General features: G+C 38.8%; 1 protein-coding gene across 6 annotated transcripts in view; it reads right to left on the reverse strand.

The window, feature by feature from the left end:
* Nucleotides 1–1,117: 1,117 nt before the first annotated feature.
* acsl3a (acyl-CoA synthetase long chain family member 3a) overlaps nt 1,118–24,411 on the reverse strand; it is a 41,168-nt gene continuing 17,874 nt past the window's right edge. For 4 of the 6 annotated variants that reach the window (XM_057838144.1, XM_057838142.1, XM_057838143.1 and 1 more), the window contains 12 exons: nt 23,075–23,184; nt 22,172–22,310; nt 21,920–22,070; nt 18,059–18,182; nt 17,532–17,603; nt 16,532–16,671; nt 16,071–16,243; nt 15,397–15,471; nt 11,881–12,072; nt 11,589–11,703; nt 2,685–2,842; nt 1,119–2,613 (listed from right to left, as the gene is read on the reverse strand). In XM_057838144.1, coding sequence (XP_057694127.1) covers nt 2,456–2,613; nt 2,685–2,842; nt 11,589–11,703; nt 11,881–12,072; nt 15,397–15,471; nt 16,071–16,243; nt 16,532–16,671; nt 17,532–17,603; nt 18,059–18,182; nt 21,920–22,070; nt 22,172–22,310; nt 23,075–23,184 — 1,607 coding nt within the window. In that variant the 3' untranslated portion in view covers nt 1,119–2,455. Of the gene's footprint in view, nt 2,614–2,684; nt 2,843–11,588; nt 11,704–11,880; nt 12,073–15,396; nt 15,472–16,070; nt 16,244–16,531; nt 16,672–17,531; nt 17,604–18,058; nt 18,183–21,919; nt 22,071–22,171; nt 22,311–23,074; nt 23,185–24,411 lie in introns of all 6 variants that reach the window. The other 2 variants (XM_057838146.1, XM_057838141.1) reach the window with 2 other exon arrangements.

The raw sequence follows: 24,411 nt of genomic DNA on the forward strand, positions 1-24,411 counted from the left end.
TATATTAGAAGCTAAAAAACACATCATAACCAGGGGTGCCAATAATTATGGAGGGCACTGTACATATTGTTCTATCCAACACAAAAGTTCTTTTGGCTTAAAATAAAGCAGTTTATTTTAAAGGGGTGCAAGAGCAGAAACTACTTTTTCAGCCTAGTCTCTGTTTTTCGCCATATAGATTATACAACTAGGTCAAATATTCAAGTAAAAAAAATATATTCTTTGCACAGTAAGAATCAAAGTCAACCCCAAGTGAATGACACTTAACTGATCCAATCCCGCTCCCACCTCCATCTCCTTTTGGGGTTGGGTGCAGACAGTACCTGCGGTCTGCAGGGGGAGTCATTGCAACACCACGGGCGCCAATTATTGTAGTAGACAATCACTCGCGTGCCCCTCAGCATTTTGCCGCCCGGGGTGACCGCCCAACCCGAACGTGCCAGAAACCACCAATGACCACCAGGTCTTCATTTCGACACGTTTAAAGAAATTTCAATTAATCAATCAAATCTGATTTTCCCACAAGGCCAATTTAGAAAATAATGTGGTTTGTGGAACACAAAATACTTTAAATGGTTTTTATGAGTAATTTTAAAATGAAATTATTCTTTTGTATATAGACATGAATCCAACAATATAAGTCATGATTAACTATAATCTAGTGAAAGTGATTCAAGGAAATTTTATCCAATGAGCAACACTTTAGCTGCCAGTGATCATTCACTACCAGCCACTCCTAGTCAACCTGGATGCGACATCTATCGCGATGCATGGCACTGAAACATTTCCATTCACAGCCAACCCTCCCAGTCCAACCGGCAGCCAATCACTTAACATATAGCACTTATTCTCTTCATTCACAAAACTAACACATACAGTATAAACATTCACCAACAATTTCCTTTCTTCACTGACCTAACATACATGTTTTTGACTTTGGGTGAAAGCCAACTTTTCCGGCCTGCTTCCCTCCCAAAGAAAAAAGAATTCTCTAGTGACTTTTTGGTCCATTTGCATGACAGGAAAAGGAAACGAAGCTATATTTCTGCTTGAAGTACAAAAGATGATACTAAGTGAAAATCGAAATTCATCATACTGTCATTTTAATTTTAATTTGTCCATGTTCTTGTTTTTTTCCCTATTAAACTTACGCTCCACCAGCTAAGCAAGTACAGTGACAGATTGAGTTCTCATAGTGTAAATCTTTCTTTCTAGTCAGATTTTATTTCCAGTTTTTTTTTTTTAAAAAACATTCTTTAAAAAAAACAGATCATTCAAGGAGATGTACATACACTGCAGTTTTCAAACATATTTCATTTCACCCATGATCACACACTAAAAGAACAACCCACCAGAAATTAACAATTCACCATGGTACCAATATGTTAAAGTTCAAGTCTCATTGTCATTAGCTTAATTTATGGTTTCATTTTAAAAAAAAAAGAAAAGAAAAAAATTAACCATTCCAAAAAATGTGTGTGCAAAATTGTTACTTCCTGGTGTTTAAAACATTTTCTGTAATCAACTGCCTTTCCTGGCGAGAACATTAGACCTTTTTAACGTTTGCACTCTTCAACAAAACGATGTTGATTATAAAATACATAAACAAAGCACTCTTCAACAAAACGGTGTTGATTATAGAATACATAAATAAATATGAACTCTGGAGTGTATGCTCAGCACATTGAAAAGTACACTATTGTAGTACAACTTTTGCAGAAAAAGCAGTGCATTAGTTTCCAATGTTGTCATTATGTGCAAACTGTGGTACTTCATACACATTCATAATTATTATCAGTTTCCAAATATAAATAAAATGTGAAATTAAATAAACTTATTCCATACTTTTGGAAATAACATGCTTGATTAATTATCAGTTTCCAAATATAAATAAACTGTGAAATTAGGTGAAATTATTCCATACTTTTGGAAATAACATGCTCGATTATAATAAAATGATCAAATTCCAACACAGGGACTCAATATTCAGGCCAAAAGAACCAAAAAGCTAAGCGTTTCCTGACCCGCAGGACAAAAAAATTGTATAATCTTCAGTTTCATGAAAGGCATGAAAGAAAGAACTCAGGGAAAAATAAACCACAAGTGCAATCAAATGCAATCCAAAGACTCTTGCTGTGGAACACAGGCAAGTTCACCAGACAACAGCTAAACACAGCACTGTCTGTTTCATAACACCCATCTGAAACAATAAAACATTTGACCCAGAGGTCATACACTTGGGCAAAAAGGAAAACGCAGCAGCAGACATGTCGTTTGCACTTTCTGGAAAATTCATGTATACAGTAGTAAGAAATCATTATGCTTTAGTTCAGCTACATATTCAAGTAAGAGCATCCAAAGTGGGGCTGGGTGAAAGTCCAAAGGGAAAACAACCCACATGCTTTAGTACATCGTATTGATCTGCTTCGTGGATGGACTGTCGTGGTCCATGTCATCATTTCCCATTGTACATCTTTGCAATCTCATTCCGGTAATGGATTTCCAGCTCCTTCCGCTTGAGCTTGAATGCATCAGTCACAAGTCCAGTCTCGGGAGTCCACATGTCTGGACTCAGATAGATCTTGCGAGGGATTTCAAAGCGCTCGAGCTGGGCTGAATGGAGAAAATTATCAACACGCACCCTTAGAGAAAAAGAAAATCTCATGGGCCAGGTGTCTTCCTACCTGCTATAGCGGCCTCATTGATGACCTTGAGCGCCAGTTCTTCCATCACTTTGTTGTTGCAAAGCTCCTTCATTGATCCGTTGACGCCATATTGGTCAGCCAGAGCTTGCAACTGCTTCTGATTTGGCACCACAAAGGCAATCGCGTACGTTTCATCACTACAACAGAAAAAAACTATTATGACAATATAATTCAGAAGGATGTCTTTATTCGAAGACCGCACAGTTGTCAAACTTGGTGGGAGGGTGCGTGTTAGCAAGTAGAAGAATTAGTTTATATTTTTTAAGCAATTAGTCAAGATATGGCTTCAAAAGATGATATTAACACGAGTCAAAGGATTGTTTTCGTCAACGAAGACGATAACGAAAATATTTTGTCAATATGCAATTTTTTCATGACTATGAAGTGACGATGATGAGCTAAAAACATGTCTTGGGAGGCTAAAACATAATGAAATGGATGCCAGTTTTCGTCCGACGAAACAAGAACGAAATGAAAATTGGCCATAGTTTCCGTCATGAGTTCACAATGTGTGACATTTTCTTATCGGATGTGTAGTTAGCATGCAATTTAGCAGTGCTTGGTTGTGTCACTCATTTGACGTGCTGCACCCCACCCCCCACACACACTTACTCACCAGCTGGTGAATAAGCGCGTGTCCTCTCTAGGCGCCAGACTTTTGTGAAACACATGTCAGGTTCTGCTTGTTAGGGTTTTTTTCTTATCTTAGCGAGGTATGCCATGTTGCTTTAGCCTTTAAATGTCTGTCCTGAGTGGTGATCACACATGAAATGTAACTTGTAGCGTTAGCATAGCGATTGCGTTAGCATTAGCAACAAGCGTGCCGAGTGTCTTCTTAAACTCTTGGGAAACGTTTTACACAGTCCGTGGCATCCAGGTGAGTTTAATTAGTTGAAAGTAATGTCCTTTTGTTTTACTCCTGCTGAGTGTGTATTATCATCACAGAGATGATGATGTCCTTGTAGACTCCACAATTATGTGCTCGTCTTTCAATGTTCTTTATACATTGTTGAAAATCTTTTTTTTTTTTTTATTCATTGACTAAAACTTTTGAAGTTTATATATGAAAACATTTTAAGTAATTGTCAACTAAAACTAGATGAAATTTATCTGAATTTTCATTGACTAAAACTAGACGAAGACGAACACATTTTCAAATGACTAAAATATGACTTAGACTAATATGTATTTTCATCTAAAAGACTAAGACTGGGACAAAAATTAAAAGGGCTGCCAAAAACAACACTTCTGAGTCCATTTTTATTGTTGTTGTACAGAGGACAATGGAATTCTTTTTCAAGTAAATGCAGTATTCTTGACTTATTTGGTATTTTTAAAAAATATTATCAAGCATTATTTTTTAAAATTATCTCAGGACATGTAAATTTACTCATATAAACGCCATGCTTTAGTATTTTGCATGTGGATTGTTAATTATAATATGATTTGATGTGTGGGACGTAAAATGTCTTGTAACTGTATGACGGGGATCAGCATATTCTTGTCTGTCCAGCTTTATTCGGAGACTGACTCACACGGTCGTCAACCTTGGCGGAAGGGTTGTTGTTGAGCAGAGGAAGAACAAGTTTGTATTTTGAAGCGAATGGCCAACAAATGGCCTCAAATTTATAGTTTCCATCTCCACCACCCAAAATGGCCATTGCCACATTAATCTAAATCGGTAAAAATGATTCAAAGGGTTGCTACGTTTATGACCAGTAATTTAAACATTATCTTCATCGTAGCTATTTGGTTGCTTTTTAACTTATATGTAAAATGTACACAGTACCAGTGTTGTTTTCGTCCATGACGACGACATGAAAACGTTTCGTTAACGAACATTTTTTTTCATGACGATGACATCATGATGACGAGCCGAAAACGCGTCTTGGATGACTTTAAAGCAGTAATGTGAAGTAATTTCTTCACATGCCAAATAGGGTCACAAGTAAAGTAATTAAACATTGTCCAACAAATAAAGCATGAAAAAATAATTTATATGTTGTATATTTGACAAAATAATCGCGTTTCCGAAGTTCGAGCCTGAAAGGGGACGAACCCGGAAGTGATACGTCACACCGGGAACGCGATGGCACCTCCATACATACGGCCGCCATACAAAGCCCTTCAAACAATGATTCAAACAGCGATATAGGCAGGGGTGCACATAAGTGGTCCACATGCGCGCATGCGTACTGGACGTAGACAAACGCGCGGGCACTCAACGGATTCCATACGCTTTTGCGTACCGATGGCTGAGCACTGTATTTGCGGCGGACACGAGAAAATCACTTCTCAAAATGTCAAAGAGGCAGTCCCCACGTCACCGGAGCAACCGAAAAAAAGGACATTTGCTGAAAAGTGGCTGCAGGAGGTAGGTACCATGGCTAGAAGCAAATGATGCTTGCACGGAAATGTTGTACAAAATTTTTCGTGAGAATTCCAATGTCGCTAATAAAAGCAGCGCATTTTATGTAGTAGGGTCAAAGAATTTCAGCCATCCAAACTTTGAAAAGCACGAAAAAAACAGAGCATGTGGCACTTAAGCAAACTATCGATGTCAGACAGCACCCCACTCGCCCTGCACAGCGCTATGCACTGACAAACGTGTTTTTGCCCGCATTTCACAAAGCTAAACATGTACGTTCAATGAGCTCTTATAAGGAGGAGGGCATCCCACTTTTACAAAGGCTTGGAGTTAATGTGGGAGCCGCATAATGCCCTTTATTTTGAATTGGTGCTTTTATGTTTATTTCTTTACATTTCACTTCGAAGTAATGGCAATTTTGTTGTGCCAGTTGATGTTAATCGAGCATTAATTGTTAATATAATTAATTAAAGGTAATTGGCTCTAAGTAAAGCTTGTCATAATTTTATCGCATCAGGCGGGTCGGCTCTCAAGCTCAATGAGGACCAAGTCACATCTCCAGGTCCTCCTCTGAGAGCCTGGGCAAAAAAAATATGTGCACCCCTGGATATAGGCGATAGATCGAGCGCAAGGGAGGAGATCCAAGTTTTTGAAGAGTTGGAGGAAGAAGAGGAGCTTGGAATTTTATGTTGGACCGTACATGTATTAGCCAGACGCTAATCAGGATGCAAACAATGTACCTAGACTACCTGACATGGAATGGATACAAGACCCATCGAGATTACAAGATTGGTAAGATATAGGCTGTTATTATTTTCATGATTTGAAGATGCAGGCATTTGCATGTAATTTTATGTTTTTGTTTATCTGATGACATTGTTAAAAAAAATAATAATCAGACTTCATGTTCATTTTGGCAGATCCGGCAGCTCTCGTGCATATAAAATAATAATATAAAAACGTTGGGGGGAAAGAAGGAGATGAGTCGTTGTTATATCTTGACCGAGTGACCCACACGACACCTTTATTGGCTTTTACAACTTTACTCAACGTCTTGCCAAGTGCCTCTGAACAACAACTTTTCTCTCTTTTAGTGAAGGAGTAAGGCACAAACAATAACACATCTAAATGGCATGCGTACCCTCTACTAGTGAACTCCCGTATTACAACTAAATAATATCCACTATATCACAGTCGTTGATGGCTTTCTCCACTTTATTGTGGCAACAATAAGGAAACAAAGTGGCGTCTAATGGCGTGAGGAAATGCAGTTTTTTTCACACAAGCGAACAGATTACAAAGCACCACTTCAGTGTTGTCCCAAGACTACATTTCCCATGATTCACTGCGTGACCTGCGCGCTCGCTGATTCGCTGCCAGCAGACATTAAAAGCAACACTTATCACCGGTCAGCGGCTCTCGCGAAGCGGCAAAACACAAACTAGAAGGCTATCAAGCGATCACCGTGAAAGAAACGGCGAACCGTACAAATGCAATGCAATGCTTGAAGCATGAAGGTGGAAATACATAATACAAATACAAATAAATGTGCACAAACTCACCGGCGGTGTGTGTCTCTTACTGCAACGTGACCGTGAATTACCGCGACGCCGACCCGCTTATGTGCACCTCCACACCCCTTTCCCGATTGACAGTGGATTAACCCTTTCGGACAAGATCGTAGGTGACGCACAATTTAAACACGTTTAACCTAGCGAACGCAACAACAACTATGATCGGGGATTGCCACGAGTTAACTTTAGGCTAACGTCGCTAGCTTATACTGTTCATTCCACAACAGTTGGCAGCTCTGCTTTGACAAAGTCATCAGTCATCTATCCAAAAATCACACTTACTTTTTGGCAAATCCTTGATCATAAGCAGACCGGTTAAGGAAGCAGGCATCTTCGAAGTGTTTGCAGCAGAGAACACTACTCGATGATGGCATGAAATTCATTCGCTTCATGCGAACGAAAGATGTCCATTTACGTGCCCTGCTATCCTTTGGCCACTCATACAACTTTTCGTTTGAGTGAGAACAAAACATCGCCACACACCGCCGTGGCATCTTACCGAGAAGCAATGCAACAAACAATACTGTTCTATGGCGGACTTCCCACGCACTTCCCGGTGTGACGTAATTTCCGAAGATTGCCTAAGAAAAGCATTTTCGTTGTCAAGAGCGTTGCTATGGGTTAAACAAAGAATCTGGAAGGGTTGCGTTAAAAAAAATAATGAAAATATGCTCATAACTGTTTAGCCATTGATGTTACTCAAAAACATGGTTGGCCAACCTTACTTCACATTACAGCTTTAACGTGACGAAAAGATTGCCAATTTACATCTTACGAGGCAACAACGACATTTTTTTTTTGGGTGCTATAGTCGGTCAGCCTGCTTCAGAGCTGTCATTCACGTGACTTGCGCACGCCCCCACCCTCCCCTGAGACAGTGCAGGTGAGCAGTATCAACAACAATGGCGGCTGCAAGCGCGAGGATTTATGGTCGCATTTTAACTGTAATCCGGGCAATGCACTGTCCCTGTGGGAGACAAGTGTGGCGGCTGTGGCCACACACTTGGTGGAGAAAATACCTGTACTATGAATTTCAAGCTGCATATCAAAGTTGGACACACTAATATTTATGGGAAGTTATTACAAGTCATTTTAAGATATCCTAGACCAACAGTTTTGTTCAGCAAACGGTCCATTATCATTTTGTATTTTCCACCTTTTCGGTGTAAATGGAGCTCTCTTGATCTACCCACTCATTTGAAAGAGAGAGAGTGGCAACGTTAGACGTTAAAAAAACTTCCAGAAGCTTCCAAGTAAGCTGTCTAAGAAAAATAACACTCCTGTTAATGTAAAGTTAGTCATTCACATTTTATTTTAAGCTAAAAGGTGCTGGAGATGAATCCAGTGCATATTGAGCCAAGGAGAGCAAAGTTTGTCGAACCAAACATACCCTGGTGAGTTTCCTATACGTGCTAAATTGAGTTAGTGTTTGATGTGCACTAAAGAACGTGGAAAAATCCACACTTAAAATTATGAAAGCAGGCAGGACAGTACTGTCATGGACAAATATTTTTGATATGAGTTATGTTGTTGGGTCAGTGATGTTGAAGAGTGGTCCATCCATCCATAAAAAGAAAATAAGTGTTTTGGCAAACTTTTCAATTTAGCATTAGTACATGAGCTGGGCTTTTAATAGGAATAACGGTGTTGACTATATTCAAGTCCAATATATTCATTTTAAAAAAAAAAATTTAGCTAGCGCTTTACTGGTTTGTGTATTGTATTGTTTTGCACTTTGAGTAATGACTCTGCATGTTTCGTGCAAGCTGTTTTTTTTTCACATGGGGAGAAGGGTTACACAGTGCAATTCAATTTGGACTTGTTCGGATTGGGCCAGGAGTTGGTTATTAGTTTTGTGTTTTACAATTTTCAGGGCTTGGCCCATTTTAATTTCCAAACATGTTATGTATGTTTCCTTAAGTTCCTTATAAATTGTACATATGACCTGTACCTCTCTGCAAGGCAGGATTATTATTTTAATGCATTCATTGTATAAAGCTCACCAAAATAAACCTAGCGTTGTGAAAATAAGTGACCTTGACTGTCAATGTTCATTCAAAATTGTTGAAAACCTTTATTTTTTTTTTACTAAAACTTTGTGTATTCGTCAACCAATATTAGTCTAAAAATTTTTGAGTTGTCGTCAACTAAAAGTAAATTACAACTGTTACATCTTTGTCAACTAAAACTAGACTAAAACTTGTTGGAATATTCGTCGACTAAAACTAACATTTTGAAATGACTAAAATATGACTAAGATTAATAAGTATTTTCGTCCATAAGACTACGACTAAAATTAAAATTGCTGCCAAAAACAACACTGCACAGTCAGGCATGAAAATGGGTCAGGGGTTAAAAAGGTGAGAAGGGTGTGGAGGAAATACTAGTATGTTCCGGTAGGGCTGTCCCAAACGACTAATTTTCTCCCGATTAGTCAGCCAACTATTTTTACGATTAGTTGACTAATAAATTTTTTTTTAAAATAATTTAGCAATTAAATTTATGTTGACCCTTACTAATTCACAAAACATTTTGGAACACAATTTTTTTACTAAAGTACAAATAAACAAGTAAATAACAATAATCACAAAGGGTGTCATTTTTATTCTTAGTAGAGGTGTGCAAAAATTCCGATTCTTAGATTATTTGCGATTCGGCCGTGGAAGATTCGAGAACGATTCACAAACATCCAAATTCCGATTATTGAATTATACCAGGTAAAGCGGAAATAAAACACAGTCAGCGCGGTCTTCGGGACGCAATGAGGAACGGACCGAGAGTAAATATCATGTGCAGCTAATGCAGCTAGGTAAAAAAAGAACAATAATACCTGACTGCAGCCATCAGCCGCTACAAACAGCATCCAGTTGCTAGTTGCTACAAACATACGGCAACATACGGCTATGGTTGATATCACATATATCTAGACTAGATGTGAAATGACAGACTTTCCCGCGCTAGTAAACAGGTGCCATCTTAAAGCAGTAGACTTCTCTAGAAGGCTCTGTTATAGAAAACCTATTTACTTTTTATCTAAAATACTCCTAAATCGGCAAAATCTTGACTTGAATCTATCTTTAAATGATGAAACAGTTTAAAAACTTTCACATGTCGAAAGTAGACATGAGGGAAATTATGGAATAACGGGCGCAATTTTAACAACTTTAACGGTTGATTCACAACATTAAATTAATTGAATGTAGTTTAAAGCTGCTGATACAGAATGGGGACTTGAGTATTTTATTTACTGTTTTAAACCGGTAACTTGATACTAAAATAGTACTTTGGTTTATTTAGCCTGAGAGGATTTTTGAACAATTTTAGAACAAATATACAAAACATTAAAAAAACAAAAAATGGGGGGAGGGGGCATCAATAATCGATTTATAATCGAATCGGAGTCTCTGTGTCTTGTGCCAAATGGAATATGAAATAATATAAATGCATTTATTCAGGACGACATTGCAAAATTACTCCATAATGGTCAAAATTGTAGACTTCACCTTTACTGTCGCACCTCCCGAACAATATTTTATGCCACCTAAATCGGGCTTATGTCATTTCCCTTCCCTAGCTTCGGAGAATGTAAACAAACCAAGAGGCGTGACAGCTAGCGGACATGCTAACCTGAACCGAGTGATGTTTCAAAGTCTTCGAAGCGGAAAATCACACATAACTAGCCCGGATCATTTCACATGACGACTGGGTTGTCGATTGTCTTTGCCAATCGGCAACCCGCCTGGCGGCGAACAAGTTAAGAGCTCGTCGTTCCCCTGCTGAGGACAGAGGGCTCGTTTGCGGGGAAGCAGCTGGACAATGACCGCCGGACAAACCGGCCGACATCTGAGGAGCATGTAGCTGCCAAATGGTTAACACGAATATGGCAAAATAATACTTTACTACACGGCGAAGTCGTAAACAGCGAGAGACTCAAGGGCGGCTGCAGTTGTTATGCAGCTAACATGACAATATGCGTATGAGGAGAGCTTTTTACATGCCCATCCATGATCAAACATAAGCAGTCCTTTATTTAAAGAAAGTTTGTAGTATTTACTTTGTAATCGCTGTATTCGTGGCTATTTTTAACACATAGTTGCAATTTCTGATCGGTTGGAAAATGTGACAGAACATCGGGCACATGAAGACGGCAATAAAATTTTTGCAGTTTTGTCAAAGTCCTTCAAATCTGACAGACTCAAAGAGCAACAGGTTTTACTCACGAATATTACTATATATTATGTGATAGGGTGCCAACTATCTTTCCCTTGAGAGGCCCCAATGACTGCTGTTGAAAAACACTCTAACTGCATAATGTAGCAACATTCCACAGTGATGGTTATGAGATGAGTTGAATGTGACAAGAGTTCCCTTGAAGGTCAAAAAGATCAAAATTTCTCCCCTTCCTACACACATTCGCAAGTCTCCCACACAACATTTTGCTAACCCTAAACGTGCCTTATCTTTAACTAAACTTGATGATATTTTTTTTCTTGGCCACTCTTTCAAAAAGTTCTGCTCTATGGAGGCTATGTTTATTGTGGCCTAATGGACATATTGCCCTAGTCTCTGCTATGGAACTCCGCAGCTCCTCCAGGGTTACCATGAAATCTGTGCTTCCTCTCGGATTAATGCACTCCTTGTTTGGTCAGTGAGCTTTTGTGGTCAGAACTCTCATGGCAGTTTTTTGTGGAGCCTCATTATTTTCATTTGATTGTAATAGTGCTCCCGGGGATCATTAAACGTTTGGATTATACTTCTCAACAACTTGTCTGAAGAGTCCCCTGTTCATCACTACAGTTGTAATGCTGAAATGTCTGATGAAATATACCTGGAGAAGTATGTCTCACTCAATACCGCACTAAAGGCTACTTGCCAGGCAGCCACAGTAGGCCTATAATATCTTCTTTTGGTGTAACAACTATTATCACAGGCATAGCTCACCTTTTGGCATATGTACAGATGTTGTCAACCAAAGGACAGTTCTTCAATGTAGCCTCCACTTTTCCAAGGGAGACATACTCCCCTGCTTGCAGCTTCACAAGGTCTTTCTTACGATCTGGAATTACAGGAAGGACAGATTTAATCTAAATACTTAAATCTACACAGTACTTTTTTATTTTAATACTAGTACTAGCTAAGTCTGAGTAATTTGACAATGTGGTTTACTACTCAAGGAAAAGAAGTTGAAAATTTCTAGTTTAATTTTTTTCCCCCACCCTTCCTATCATCTCACCAATAATCTTGAGGCCGCCATCTTTATGAACCTCTCCAATGTCTCCAGTGCAGAACCAGCGTTGGCCACTCTCATCCACGAAAAAATCCCTTTGGCTTTCTTTACCTTTCTTGTAATATCCCATAGTTACGTTGGGTCCACCAATTAGAATCTCTCCTCGCGGGTGCGGCTTGTCAGTGTGGTGGTAGCCCCCTGAGAACACAATGTAAAGATCATTTTAAATGAATGAAATCCAGAAATAATGACAGCATACATAAAAACCTGCCTGTAGAGTAAGTGGGCCACAGACTCACCTTTATTGAACTTAATTTATACAGTGGTAACCAACAAAATATGTTCTGTGACGCTCGTCTGTGTTGTAATAATTGAGATCATTTTTTTATTTATTTATTCACTCTCTGTATGACCAATGGAAATAAGTTATATGAGTAATATAGATACAGAGAGGAGCAGAAGTATTTGCACCCCGTTGCGATTTTAAGTTAACCCACTTAGAAAATAGGTAGAGATCTCAAATTTTAATCATTGATGAATTTCCACTCATAAAGACATAAAAAAAAATAATACCTGGAATTCATATTGTATGATTTTTAAATCACCAGCCACCCATTATTGTCACGTTTGCACCCAACTAATTAATCCAACTGCTACCATGGCCAAGACCAGAGAGCTTTCGAAAGACACCAGGGAAAAAATGGTTGAGCTCCAAAAAGCTGGAAAAGGATATGGGACAATTGGAAAGCAGCTTAGTGTGAATGAATCAACAGTTGCAGCAATTGTTAGAAAATGGAAAAGGCTAAACATGACTGATAATCTACCTCGGACTGGGGCTCTATTTAAAATCTCCCCTGTAGGGCATCACTCATGATGAGAAAAGTGAGGGCTCAGCCTAGAACTACACGGTAGGAGCTGGTCAATGACCTTAAGAACGCAGGATGGACAGTTTCAAAGGCTACTGTCAGAAAAACACTACGGTGCAATGGTTTAAAATCATGCATTGCTCAGAAGGTTCCCATGTTGAAGCCAGTACATGTGAAGGTCCGTCTGAAGTTTTCCAGGAACCATCTGAATGATGCAGAGGGCTCATGGGAGAAATTCATGTGGTCAGATGAGACCAAAGTAGAATTTTTTTGTCGCAAACTTTACTGTTCGTGTGTGGAGGAAAAAGAAGGATGAGGACAATCCCTAGAACACCATCCCCACTGTGAAGTATGGAGGAGGAAACCTCATGTTTTTTGGCATAGGGGACAGGACGACTGTACAGAATAAAACAGAGGATGAATGGTGAAATGTATCGTCAAATTTTGAGCCACAACCTCCTTCCCTCAGTCAGAGACTTGAAGATGAGTTGTGGCTAGATCTTCCAACATGACAATGATCCGAAGCACACAGCCAAGCTGACCAAGGAGTGGCTGCGTAAAAAGCATATCAAGGTTCTGGAGTGGCCTAGCCAGTCTCGAGACCTCAATCCAATAGAAAATCTTTGGATAGAGCGGAAACTTCGTGTTTCTCATTGACAGTCCGAAACCTGACAGACCTAGAGATGATTTGTGTGGAGCAATCGGCCAAAATCCCTGTTTCCATATGTAAAAACCTGGTGAAGAACTATAGAAAGCGTCTGACCTCTGTAATTGCAAACAAAGGCTTCTGCACTAAATATTAGCACTGATTTTCTCAGGGGTACAAATACTTAAGAACCCCAGTAAATTACAAATAAATTATTGAAAATTCATACAATGTGAGTTCCAGATTTTTTTTAGATTATGTCCCATTAGGTGGAAATGCACGTATGATTGAAATGTCAGACCTCTATCTATTTTCTAAGTGGGTGAACTTGCAAAACCACAAATGGTAGTTATAGATATGTGCTTGTTAGATTGAACAATTAAAAAAAAGACATTTTTCTTTTTTTTGGAGGGGGTTGGGTTGCTAATTTTCTTCTTTAAACCATCCAGTGATTATGCCGTAGATAGAAGTAAACACAATGCCTTCAAATGTTGAAACCGTTTTAAAATATATGTGTGGAACATAAACTATATCAACTATGCAAATATAGGACATTTTTACAACAACACTATTTCTTACATAATGTATGTCTTATCAAAGATGAACTAAAAAGTCTAGTTGAACTATAGATATCCCAAAAAAAAAAAAAAACTAGGTACTGAATATTATAACAAAGTCTGTAACGTTTAAATATAGTTTTTGGTTTAAATTTCAACAGTGTGAATGGTCTCTGAAGGGTTTAATTGGGGTGAGGGGAGAGGAAGACAGATAGGTATGTAAGGAAAGCACTTTTTAAATTCTTGACAGACATTAAGTTGATGTATGGTTCGTAAGAGTGGAGGAATGGGTGCTGCATATTTTGTATATTACATGGCAGGATGCACCTAAAAATTGCTTTCAATCCACCTTTAATCACAAGAAGAAGAATTTTAACGCGCACGTGCAGTACGGCTATCCAAGTGACCGGCTGTTCACATGAGTGCGCACCGTCACTTCGTCCATTGGCTTTATGCTTATAAACGCGAGACATTCGTACTTTTAATTACGGGAACTTATTCATCGAATAGTCAGACATGTAGGTTGAATAATAATGTTTTATATGTCTGAATTTAACATATAAATCACTTTAGATACATTGCGGCACATAAAAATTATTGTTTGATCAAAAGCGGATTACAAGCAACTTTCAGATGCATAACGCCATCTAGTGTACAAGAATATGCAGCACCCATTTGTCCACCCTTAAACAGTGCAGTTTATACAGTCTTCCTCTCCCCTCACCCCAAGTAAACCTTATAGTTTAGTAGACCATTATATGCTCCGCCAAAAAGGGAAATAAAAATGTTTTATGTTTGTTTAATTTATAACGTACATATCGTTATCTGCAGTCATCGCTCGAGAGAAAATGGTGTCGGTTTGCGCACGCGCAGTCACAGTCCAGTAGCCCGTCGCGATCGGATAGTGACACACACGAAGAAGAATGTATTTGCACACACGAAGAAGAGCACACACAGGAGGATGAGGTTATTTTCTCCCACAAAGAAGTCGCGCAGCCAAGTGAGTGAGAAAGGGGAACGATCGCATCTTAGCTCGCTTTTTAGCTACGACTTAGCTCCAACATCTTGGCGAGGACAGTACAATGATGATATTTAGGGGGTGAGTACTTAAAGGGTTAATTCCGATTTACGTGGATATAGGTTACGTTGCCAGCGTAGGAACGGAACTCGTTCGTAAACCAGCGAGTACCTGTATGAAATATTAGATATTTTAAGTCTTTACACTTCAACCTGCAAGTTTGAATTATTTTGTTCTAATTTTCATTTTTCCAATTTGGTCTAATCCAAATTTGTAAGACTTTAAAGGCATTTTTTTAGACTTTAGGAGATTACACATTATTGCCTTTTGGACAGTTAACTTGGACAGTAAACTTCTGACCACAATTTACGTGTCTTTTGCTGTGTATGTACATGTGGGCGGGGGGTATTTTCTGACCCATACAGCTTCACTCACCCTCTACCCAGTCTTTGAGCTTGATCTCACAGCTTACAAGCGGGCCTCCCACTCGCCCGGCGCTGTAATCCCACACTGAAACAGATAAGATACACACACACGAACAGACAATCAGGAAGTGCACTCGCATCAAGCAACAAGTTTTAATACCGTGGCAACATAACCCATTGGCCCTATGGTAGCCCCATCCCCGAGGAATGTCCAAACCAGTGTGCTGCAGGCTGATTTGTGGTTACTGTCCGTCTGGGAAAACCCAGTCACATTTCAACATGCAATTTCAAGTTAGTAAAGACAGTCGTTCAAAAAGAAATGACTCACAACTTCGGCCTGTGCTTTCAGCAATTTACTTTGTGCCACTGAACAAAATAGTCACAGTTAGGTCACAGTTTTTCCCAGCATTGTTTTTGTGTTGTCTTGAATAATTGGAATTTAGATTTTATTCCCAATGCATCATTTCTGAGTGAACTTATATTCTTTCTGCCAAAAAATGATACAATTGCATTATGCCAGTATGTGTATTGTCAACTGAAGACATCCTTTTTATTAGTCATGTAATGATAGTCATACGATGTAAACCCAGGAATACATTTACAACTAGATGAAATTATTTCTTTTTGTATCACTTACCTGTAATATGATCAACATCATAGCATTCAATTTTCCATTTTGCTTACCTTCACTGATTGTCCCAGCACCACAGGTCTCTGTCAGGCCGTATCCCTGACCCACGGGGCAGCAGAAACACACATTCATGAAGCGTTGAGTACCAGCAGAAAGTGGTGCCCCACCCGAAAATATCACTCGTACACGACCTCCAAGAAGAGCGCGAACTTTTCGGAAGACCAATCTAGATGGGCAAATAGAGAACATGTTTTTAAAATGTACTAAAAGTTTGTTGGATTAGGATGTAGTATTTGCGATGAAATGCACTGCAATGTTTTGGACATGTTACTCAATCTACATGAATATAGTGCTTTTCCATACCACGAAATCAAACAGGTTTGTTAAAGTCAGCATTACTAGCTTTCTGAAGGCAGATTTTTTTTTTTTGCTACAGCTTACAATAACGTGTCCACTGACCAGTAGAGTATAGATTATTCGAATACCATGCTTCTAAAGCAACATATATACCTACTTGTCACACAGAGGTGTGTTGTAACCTTTGAGGTACTGATCCAATTTGTAGTTGTAGGCAAGGGTAAAGAGTGTTCGTTGGGCAAAGTTCATCTCCTCAACTTTTACCATCACATTCTTATAAATGCGATCCATGATCTCCTGTCATCAAGAACAGATTGCGTATAGATAGAGAGATTGGAGATGTGATGAGTGATTACGATGAGTTAAAAGGACAATAAAAAAAAAAAAAAACGATTTAAAAAAATAAAAATAAAACATCTGGTCCCTATGGGTGTGTGTGTGTTGTGTTTGCGAGTCAAGAAATGGCAGCGGGACAGGAAGTCTACACAAGATTCCTGCAGCAGTTCGTTGTCAAATCACAGCAAACAATTTTGTATGAGTGTTTGTGAGGATGCGTGTGTGGAAGAGTGAAATTCGTGGGGATGACCACATGGGGCTTTCTCACGTTCTGTTCACAGCTGTGAATGGTTCCAGAGACTGGGGGCCTCTGCCCTTTGCTCTGCGACCACTGGGGGATGGGGACTCATAGGGTATGTTGTGCATGAGTGCTGAGACAGAATAAAAAGGAGAAATGTAGAAATGCTAGTGAAACTGCTCTTCCGTAAATCATTTTTCTATATTGCTTGGCATACTGTTGAGACCGTCCTAACTGACTCCAAACAAATGGTCTGTTACACCTTGGACCAGTAGCCAGTCAATCATAGACAACCATTTACACTCACATTACATTGACTGGGACAAGCACACAGACTGCACAAAAGGCCTAATATCATATAAAAATATAACGTTTACTTCTGTGGCATTTAGAGAACAAACCAGGCATTACAGCAGTCACTAAACATGGTAAACAGGTCAAAAATAAATAATTGTGCTTGCAAGACATAAAATTGCAGTAGTTATACATTGGCAAACACACATTTAAGAATAGTTAACTACGAATGTGGAAACATTTCAGTCTTATCTTTTTATGGCATTGGAAAAAGGCATTCTATACTTACGGGGACAGCTGCCATCAAAGTGGGCTGCAGGACAGTGATATCTCCTTTGGTGCCTCTCTTAATCTTAGTTGACTATAAGTGAAAAAAAAGAACAAATATACATTAAATGTACTGATAGCGCTCAGAAACATGTCACCATGATGGAGAAAGCCAGGTTTGGCTTTGAGAATTTTTTACATGTACGGTAAATTCCTGCTGAGCTATCTTGTCCAGCTGTGGATATTCACACTTCGAGTAAAATGGTTTATATCTTTTTTTGTTATTTTATTTTTTAATTACTTTGAAAACTTAAATCCATTCTGTTCAGTGATTCATTGTACTCTTGATATAAAAGCATATCACAGGCAGTTTCACTTACAAAAGAGGTGATGAAATCAATATGTAATCAAGGTGTTGTCATACTTTTTGTCCAACTATTTTGCCGTGTACATAAGATATTGAAATTGAACTGAAACTAATTATCCTCGCTACATTGTGGGTCATTTAAGTATCAAATATATGCTCAGGTACTACTTATGTAACCATACCTGGTCAGACAGAGTCTGAGGTGAAGAGTAACCAATCCGACAACCGTGAGTAATACACACAAGCTCAGCGCACAGCTCCAGTACATGGGCCAGAGGAAGGTAGCCAATGTAAGTGTCTTTTTCACTGTAAACAGAACAATATTGAGCTCAAGTTGTTCAGCATATTAATAAAGCATCCAAAATATATTGTATTGTGAGCCACTGACAGTTATTGTCGAATGAAAGCTTTTGGGTTCAAAATTGAAAAATAATGTAGATATGAGACAAGATATCTACCGTACATCTTTTTGTTTTCAGGTAATTACACATGGCTCTGAGCTTGAAAGCTAGCATTAAAGAGGAAATATGACGCATTTTGTTTTTACATATTAAAATCCAGCCATGTGTCATCACAAGAACATATCTAGGACATATTTCATTTAAATACTTGTAAACAATTATTGACATTTCATTTGGCCAAATGAAAATCACCTAATTTTAGCGATAAATTTCACTGCAGAAGTGCAGAATACAATACTGCATGAAGTCTGTGGACCACTATCAATCTTCAAGGTTTTTCCAGCATATTCTGCTCCAAAACAACTATGTTTTACCTTTAAGCATTATCATAATATGCAGGTAAGCCATGGTCACTAACACACCCTGATACAGTCACAGAAGCTGACTTTTGAACTGACTTTTGTGCTAACATTTTGCCCTTTTTGTTGAAGGAAACGACATCTATGATTTCCAAAAATAATTTGTACTAAATATATTTGTCACATCACAGCACACTTTTGTGTTTTGTGTCAGCTCATCTCTGAAAAGCCAGAGCCCAGAGGGGGGGGTGGCATTTCTGGGTGCTTTTACTTTGCATGGTCGAGTGTTAAACTTGCATTTGTAGAAAATAACAAAGTGTGACGAACTAACCGTTTTTAATGTAATCCTGACACAGAGTTGATTTCTAAGGTTTCCAAGTCTTTTGTTTTCCCTTTCCCAAACATTTTAAAACATGTTGCGGCTATGTAATTTAAAAAAAATACATATATGCAAAAGACAACAACGATCATCTGTTTGTTTAAACATTAACACATTGCCTATGTAGTGCATTAAATTGAATATAGGTTAAAAAGACTAACAGATAATTGCATACTGTTTTTATTTACATTTTGCACAACTTCGTTGGTACTGGTGTTTGTAATTTCAGAGTTGCTTATTTTTCCCTAGTCATTCACAGTTGTAAATTGCACAGACTGATTAACAGTTTTAATGTTGGTAATACCTATTAACCATCAGTGTTGGGCACGTTACTTTAAAAAAGTAATTAGTTACATTACTCACTACTTCTTCCAAAAAGTAACTGAGTTAGTAACTGAATTACTCTATAGTAAAGGTAACTAGTTACCAGGAAAAGTAACTATTTCCGTTACTTTAAAAAGAACTTGCTGTATGTCAAAGAATTTGAAATTTTCTGAGCAGTATTCGAGTCAGTGGAATAGAGAAGAACAGACAGGTAGTTAACCTGTTAGGTGCTTCAGCAGATTTGAATTGCTTACCACAGATGTCGACAAAAGCTTTGCCCCGGGACATAAATTACACATTACATGCAGGTTCTTTCCTTTAATTTCGACAAACTTGAAATAGTGTCTATATCTCCACCTCTTAAAGGACAATTTTTCCTCTGAATGCTCTACCATCCCGACCCTGTGCATCTGTTTTGCGTGTGTGTGTTTGCCGCACACGCTGTTCAGATTTGCTTGTGAAATCACCGGCTCTGATTGGCTTACAACAACACATGACTCTAACCCTAAGCCAATCACAATCACTTCTATCGCATCTCTCGAGGTGCATTCAGGTAGGCTCGTTTCCCGACAATTCACGTCACCTTCAAAGCGTCTGCCGTCCTCAAGATGGAAGCAGAATTATTGCCAGCTGACAATGGGAGATGGGAACGAGGCTAGCATCAGGTGTGGCAAACACAGAAACGTTACCAAACTTTGGAAAGCATTGTCTAATTGAATGAGCAGGGACAAACAGCTTGGAGTCAGAAGTACGTGCGCTATTCTCGAACCTGAACGCACCCCAAGTCTTGGATGACAAATCAACAGAGCAGAGTCGACTCGACACGGCTGGTAGTTTCTTCAATTTATTCAGAGTAAGTAACGCACCGCTTTTAACCGTCAGTAACGGTAACTGCGTTATAACGGCGGAAAAAGTAATTAGTTAGATTACCCTGTTACTGAAAAAATAACGCCGTTACGTAACGCCGATAACGGCGTTACTCCCAGCACTGTTAACCATAAATGAAGTCATGTAAAACCGAATCTGAAACAGAGCCCAGACTTTCAGTGCTAATTCATCAATATAATTCATTCATTCTCCATGCCGCTTCTTCCTCACGAGGGTCGCGGAGGTGCTGGAGCCTATCCCAGCGAACTATGGGCAGTAGGCAGGGGACACCCTGAACTGGTTGCCAGCCAATCACAGGGCACAAGGAGACATACAACCATTCACGCACACACTCATACCTACGGACAATTTAGAGTGTTCAATCAGCCTACCATGCATGTTTTTGGGATGTGGGAGGAAACCGGAGTCCCCGGAGGAAACCCACGCAGGCACGGGGAGAACATGCAAACTCCACACAGGAAGGCCGAAGCCCGGGATTGAACCCTTGATCTCAGAACTGTGAGGCAGACGTGCTAACCACTCAGCCACCGTGCCGCCTCATCAATATAATAAGACATAAAATCTTGTCTTGTCAGCAACATGAAAAATTGGCAGGTTAAAAAAGAATACTAGAGGTGCAAAATAATTATCGGTCCGATAAGAGGAATTATGACGTCATCCCAATAAATCTGATAACAATATGTTATCGGGCCCATTAATATTTTTAGCACGGTGTCGGATTGGGATGTGTGCGTTTGTTTCCACTCCTGTTTTGCCAGTATGCAAAGTTTTGTTACTGTTCTACAGTAGAGGCCGTATTTTTCCTTCACTAAGTGATAAACCTTACTACGGCAATTAGAAAATGTTTGCATTTTACAGTTTTATGTTTACAAGTTCTTGAGTAACATTTTGGTTATTTATAGGCTTGCTGTTCTATATTTGCCAAGTTAAGAAAATTGTTTCATGGAGCAAGACGACGAAAGTCTCCTCTCCTGATGCACCAGATGTTTTATCTGCTGACAAAGCACAATACCTGTCGTATTTATGTTTTTTTTTAGATCACTGCTCATTGTTCGGGGGAACACATCGTCAATGATATTGACTGATTGACTGTGATAGACTCAAATTAAATTTATTTAAAAAATTAATATGGGCACTTTATTTAAAGTCAAAACTGTTCTTGTCTTTGTTTTGTTCATTATAATAATGTGCGTGTCATAATGAAAATTCTTGTTTGGTCAAAGGCAAATCTATGCTGAATCAACCACTAGTATTTTTGACTTACAGGTGTTCAAAAATTTAGATGAATATACATTGAAAAATCATAAATGTATTATTGGTTATCGTATCGGTATCGGCCTTGGGGAGCAGGAAGTTATCGATATCGGTTTCAAAAAATGGATATCGTGCACCCCTAAAGAATAACCACAACTGTACGAATCAGACCCAAATACCTGGCACAAAAGGAACTACACTGGGTCCTATATTCATCTTTTCCTAACACAAATACTTCCAATCTACCGAAGAAATATATGGGCCTCAATGTTCTAATACATTTTTAGGGGAGTGTAAATAAAAATGTCTTCACTCAAACAATCATACAAGGTACCCAAAAATTGAAAGCAAGTGGGAAAGACATAACTAATACTCATAGGCAGTGACTCTGACCCAGTATTAACACACAGGCAAAAGAGATTATTTAAAACTACGCACCCCAAATTAGGTATCCTTTCAGCAACTCCAGTGGTGGCAGCGATAATGTTGCTATGGGAGATCATGACCCCTTTGGGAGTACCTGTGGATCCACTTGTGTACATGATGACCGCAACGTCTGAAGCTATAGGTTGATTTTGCTGAGAAACTGCTGTGTTTAAAAACAAAAACAACATACAACAATAAAATGGATGGTAATTTAGACAACAAATAAATTGTATCACAGCCCAAAAGTTGAACCTCAATACTTACAATTTTCTGGTCTGGCACCCAACTTCTGCACATCAGCCATGTTCCGGATACTAATGTCACTGGGATAGTCGGGCCATGACGTTGGAGTTTTGTCCACGACTATGATGCACTGCAGCTTTGGAACATTTGCTAGAATTGCCTAGCACACATAGTAGTTATGGTTACATAGTAAGTACAGTGATCCCTCGCAACTTCACGGCTCAACTTTCATGCCATCAGTGCATCACGGATTTGAGTTTAAGTATCTTGTCATAAGAATAAAAGCGTTCTAAAAACATTTATATATACTTTATCTACATCTACGTATATACACTTACACACCACCCCCGCTCACACGTATTATATGAGACTCTGAGAGAATGAATGTACAGTATGTATTATAGATTTTATTTATACATTATTGATATTATTTTATTTACATGTTGAAAACTATTTTTAATTGTTCTAATGATTACATATGCATTTATCGTGTTTTATATACACTAACTGATATTCAATATACACCAAAAAAATGGGGGAGAGGGGTGACTCTACTTCGCGTTTTTTCCACTTTGCGGCGTCAGTTCATTCCATATTGTTTTCAAAAAGAATGACTTTAGGTACATTGCATATGTCAAACTCAAACCAGCAAGCTCTCAGTGTGATTCTATTTGGCCTGCAAGATCATACCAAATGTGTATTTCAGCTAGCCTGCCATTATGTAGTGAATGCTCCGGTTAACAATATCAGAAAGCTTTGCTAGTTTTTTGGCACCTCAATGGATATTAGCAAGAGCCTTTTGTTTTGTCGTTGGCTAATGAAAATATTTTTCTGATAAAATGCAACTTGGCATGCTTCAGATAGCAAGAGGTGTTCTTATTTGTTTATTTGGATATGAAACAAATGTTGGGGCTGTTTTCTAACCTTGAGTCTGGTCTCCAGGAGCTCTCTGCTGGTGATAATGTGTGTAATTTCTGTCTCATTCAGTCCGTGACCAATGGCTGGACCCCCCAGTGTAGAATAGAAAGTCACCACTGCAACACAGATGAAAGGAATTGGTTTTAAACTTTATATAGTACATTTGATATCAACCAACTTTCTGTATCATCCTTTCATTCCGTTTTGATATTTCATTAATTAAACAACTTGAATTGTTCACGTTAGAGTATAAACTACGGTATCATATAGTAGCTTAGTATGTAGCAGTCTTCTAAATGTCCAATTGCAAATGTTTATGATGCATTGAAACATACTGTGCTGCATGCTATAGCAGTGGTTATTAACCTGGGTTCGATTGAACTCCAGGGGTTCGCTGAGTAAGTCTACGGGGTTCAGCGAAGGTCAAGATAAGCGGGGCCCTATTTTTGTACGCTGAGTAAATCCAGGCAAAGTGGTGTTTTACACCAGGTTTTGGACTGGTTTGACCCAAGTTTACCAACTTTATTCCATTTCTTATAACTGCTATTCCTCTATCTGAAAGAAGAAACTGGTTTGCTCAGTGGAAGGTTTACTCTCACAGGGTATGAGCAAGTAAAACAGACCTACAGGCAACGTGGACTGCACTGGCATTCAAAAACATTTGCATCACATTTTATGCCATGAAAATAAAATGTGATGCAGGCTTATTGTTAAGAATTTAAGACATTCTCCAAATTTGAATAATACATTCATAGATTTGGTCACTGGGCTGATCCCCGGAAATATTTTAAAACCCTGCAGTACTGAAGATTGCCACTTGAGGATGGCTTCAAAACAGAAATCATTCATTCATTCATTTATCTTCGTTCATCCTCACGAGTGTCACGGTTGTGCTGGAGCCTATCCCAGCTAACTATGTTCTGTAAGTCATGTACACCCTGAATTGATTACCAGAAGGAGACAAACAACCATTTCTTGCGGACTCACACCTATAGACAATTTGAAGAGGTGAATCCGCCTACCATGCATTTTTTTTGGAATTTGGGAGAAAACCCGCACAACAACGGGGGAGAACAAATTCCGCACAGGAAGCCTGGAGCCCGGGATTGAACCCTTGGTTTCAGAACTATGGGGGGGACGTGCAACCATTCATTCACTGTGCCGTTTGTTTCAATGGCTACTTATAACAAAATGTCTGATTCACCATCAAACAACAAAATAACAGTTTATTTATTCTAGTAAATTAAGTGTTGTTTTCAGACATTTTTAAGTTGGTAAATGACATTAAAGCAGATAGCTTGTCCTCACCAGGCTATTTTAAATTTGTAGTGTTTAAAGCTTGC

The sequence above is a fragment of the Corythoichthys intestinalis genome, chromosome 6 (genome assembly GCF_030265065.1).
Source record: "Corythoichthys intestinalis isolate RoL2023-P3 chromosome 6, ASM3026506v1, whole genome shotgun sequence".
NCBI classification, from domain to species: Eukaryota; Metazoa; Chordata; class Actinopteri; order Syngnathiformes; family Syngnathidae; genus Corythoichthys; species Corythoichthys intestinalis.